The 2,675-nt window shown below is 37.0% G+C and overlaps 1 protein-coding gene across 1 annotated transcript in view; it reads left to right on the top strand.

The window, feature by feature from the left end:
- Positions 1 to 2,581, top strand: part of LOC103523816 (U3 small nucleolar ribonucleoprotein protein MPP10-like) — a gene marked incomplete at its 3' end in the record, with an annotated part of 10,108 nt that extends 7,527 nt beyond the window's left edge. The window contains exon 2 of the mRNA XM_008488834.3: positions 2,392 to 2,581. Within this exon, the coding sequence (XP_008487056.2) occupies positions 2,392 to 2,581 (190 nt within the window). The remainder of the gene's footprint in view (positions 1 to 2,391) is intronic.
- Positions 2,582 to 2,675: the final 94 nt, after the last annotated feature.

The following is a 2,675-nucleotide window of genomic DNA, read 5'->3' as shown; positions in this document are numbered from 1 at the left end:
TATTTTTCCTCTAACTTTTGTTCATCAATCTGTTCCCCATAATATGTCAAAATACATATACCTATACGAGTAAGACCTTGGTTAGATTGCGGGGAAAATGGACTTTTCAGTCCTATCCCAGCAGGACAAACAAGGTATATTCTATTCTATCAAATCTTTACGCACTGAATCTTTCTATAACCTGTAATTTCAAGAATAAATGTCCACGTCAAGTAGTATACTCTAAATGTCCACTTGGAACAGAGTTGTTAAAAAAGTAATTCCCATTACAAATTACAATTACAATTACAATTACATCTAATTGTAATTGAGATCGCAATTACAATTACATTCAAATGTAATTGTAATTGTAACTACAATTACTTTTGAGAGTAATTGAAATTGGGTCCATCAATTACCAATTACATTAAATGAAATTGTAATCACAATTACAATTACATCAGGAAGTAATTAGGAATTGGAAGGTCCAATTACTAATTACATCTGAAAGTAATTAGTAATTGAAATTTCCAATTACTTCTTACGATTACACCTTCCCAAATGTTTTTTTGGTGGATGGCAAGATGATATCTTTTTAGCTAAAGCTCGCAACAAAAAATACTCCATCTCGCAACAAAAAATACTCCATCTATCATTTAGAACAAAACGAAAAAAAGGTATAAAAAGGTGCATTTCTGACTGGACTTTGGTGATGGGGGCTTTACCCCTCCATTTGACGACAAGCTACCCACCTACTCATATTACCCTCACCTCATTTGTAATGGGTATTGGAATCCCAATTACAATGTAATTAACTACCCATTACATCAAATGTAATCGGAATTGCGACTTCAATTACTTTCCTAGGAATTAGTAGTTGGTCCTATCAAATACAATTACTTCGTGAAATGTAATGGGTAATCGCCAGTACATTTAGTAGGCAGTAATTTGTAATTGCCCAAACTGATTACAACTACATGAGCTAGTAATTAGAACTAGGAATTAATTACATCAAGTAATCATTACTTCACAACTCTGCTTGGTATAAAGTTGGAGTGGACATGTTTGAGTTCAATTGTAAACACTATGTGTTGGTAGTGGACTATTATAGTAAGTTTATTGAGACAGCTCTGTGTAGTAACACTTTTTCTGCTGTTGTTATTGCTCATATTAAGAGTATTTTTGCAAGACACGGTATACCACAAATAGTTGTCAGTGACAATGGTCCACAATTTTCGTCACGTGAATTCCAACCATTTGCTAGAACCTATGAATTTCAGCATATAACATCCAGTCCAAGGTACCCTAGATCCAATGGGGAAGCCGAATCTGCAGTCAAGATAATGAAGACAATGTTAACTAAATGTTTATATGACAATACTGATCCCTATATTGGTATGTTGAATTTAAGAAACACCCCAAAGAATTTTGGTCCATCTCCTGCTCAGTTGCTATTCAGTAGAGTACTGAACAGTAAGATTCCAACACAGAATAAGTTACTGAAACCCAAAATATACAAGTACGACGAGAATTTTGTTCGCTACAGAAACTCTCAGGAAACATATTACAACAAGGGAGCTAAGAACTTGGAGCCTTTGAAAGTTGACCAGAGAGTTTTCTTTAAGAAGAGAGAAGATGACTTGTGGACGCCTGGTGTCATTTCGTCAACACTGGAAAATCCTAGGTCTTATAACGTGATGGATGAAGAGGGACATGAGTATAGGAGAAATAGAGTCCATATATCTCCTCTACCTCAATGTTCTCAACATCAAGATTCCCAAAGTCCTGGGTGTTCTTCAACTCCTGGAACTCCTATGACTCCTAGAGACCTTGAATCTCCTGGAACTCCTACGACTCCTAGAAACCTTGCATCTCCTGAAAGTCCCATCACTCCTAGAAATCCTTCAATTTTGGAAAGTCCAACAAGTTCTGAAGCTTATGGAACTCCAACGGTCAGTCCTGAAGTGCAAGTGCCTCGTCGTACTACTCGGGTAATTAGAAGAACCAGAAGATTAATTGAAGAGATGTGAAGGCTTATCCTGACGAAGGGAATGTTGTGTATGATGGTGGTTTCGAACCAGTGTATTTCGGTTTTCCAATATCCAATATTGGCTAGAGTGAATTGATTCAATCCTCAGTCTTGGTTTTCACTCTGGTGAGTCTACACAAAATAAATTCGTTCCAATGTTCTATTTTCAAAGTGATCTTTTCTTACTACATTAGAACTCCAATTCAACAAAAGCCAGACGTTCCAAGAACGAACCTTATCTATTTAGGGTCAAGTTACAAGGCAGGCTCACTACCTTCCAAGATAATCAGGCTGGCTACACTCTACACTTGTGACTTGTGACTGAAATACTATTAGCATTATTTGTATAATTTTTTGCTAAATACCCACCCTTAATGTTTCAGCTCCTGAGATCACAGAGGAGACGACACTCAAGTTAGAAGACATCATTCGACAGCGAATCAAAGACAAAGCTTGGGATGATGTAGAGAGGAAAATCAAACCAGTAGACACACCACAAGAGTTCCGAAAGAAGTTGGTTCTGGACCAGGAGAAAAGCAAACTGAGCTTGGCTCAAATCTATGAACAGGTAAAGTAGGGAACTAGTTCACCATTTTCGCGAGCTAGAAAGAAAACAGCAGATTTAGAAATCAGACCTTTTTGTCAGCCTAGCCCATTAGTTAGCTTG

This window comes from Diaphorina citri, unplaced genomic scaffold (assembly GCF_000475195.1).
Source record: "Diaphorina citri unplaced genomic scaffold, Diaci psyllid genome assembly version 1.1 scaffold43152, whole genome shotgun sequence".
Classification (NCBI taxonomy): domain Eukaryota; kingdom Metazoa; phylum Arthropoda; class Insecta; order Hemiptera; family Psyllidae; genus Diaphorina; species Diaphorina citri.
Note: the sequence above shows the minus strand (reverse complement) of the source record. Positions and strands in the feature narration are given on the sequence as shown.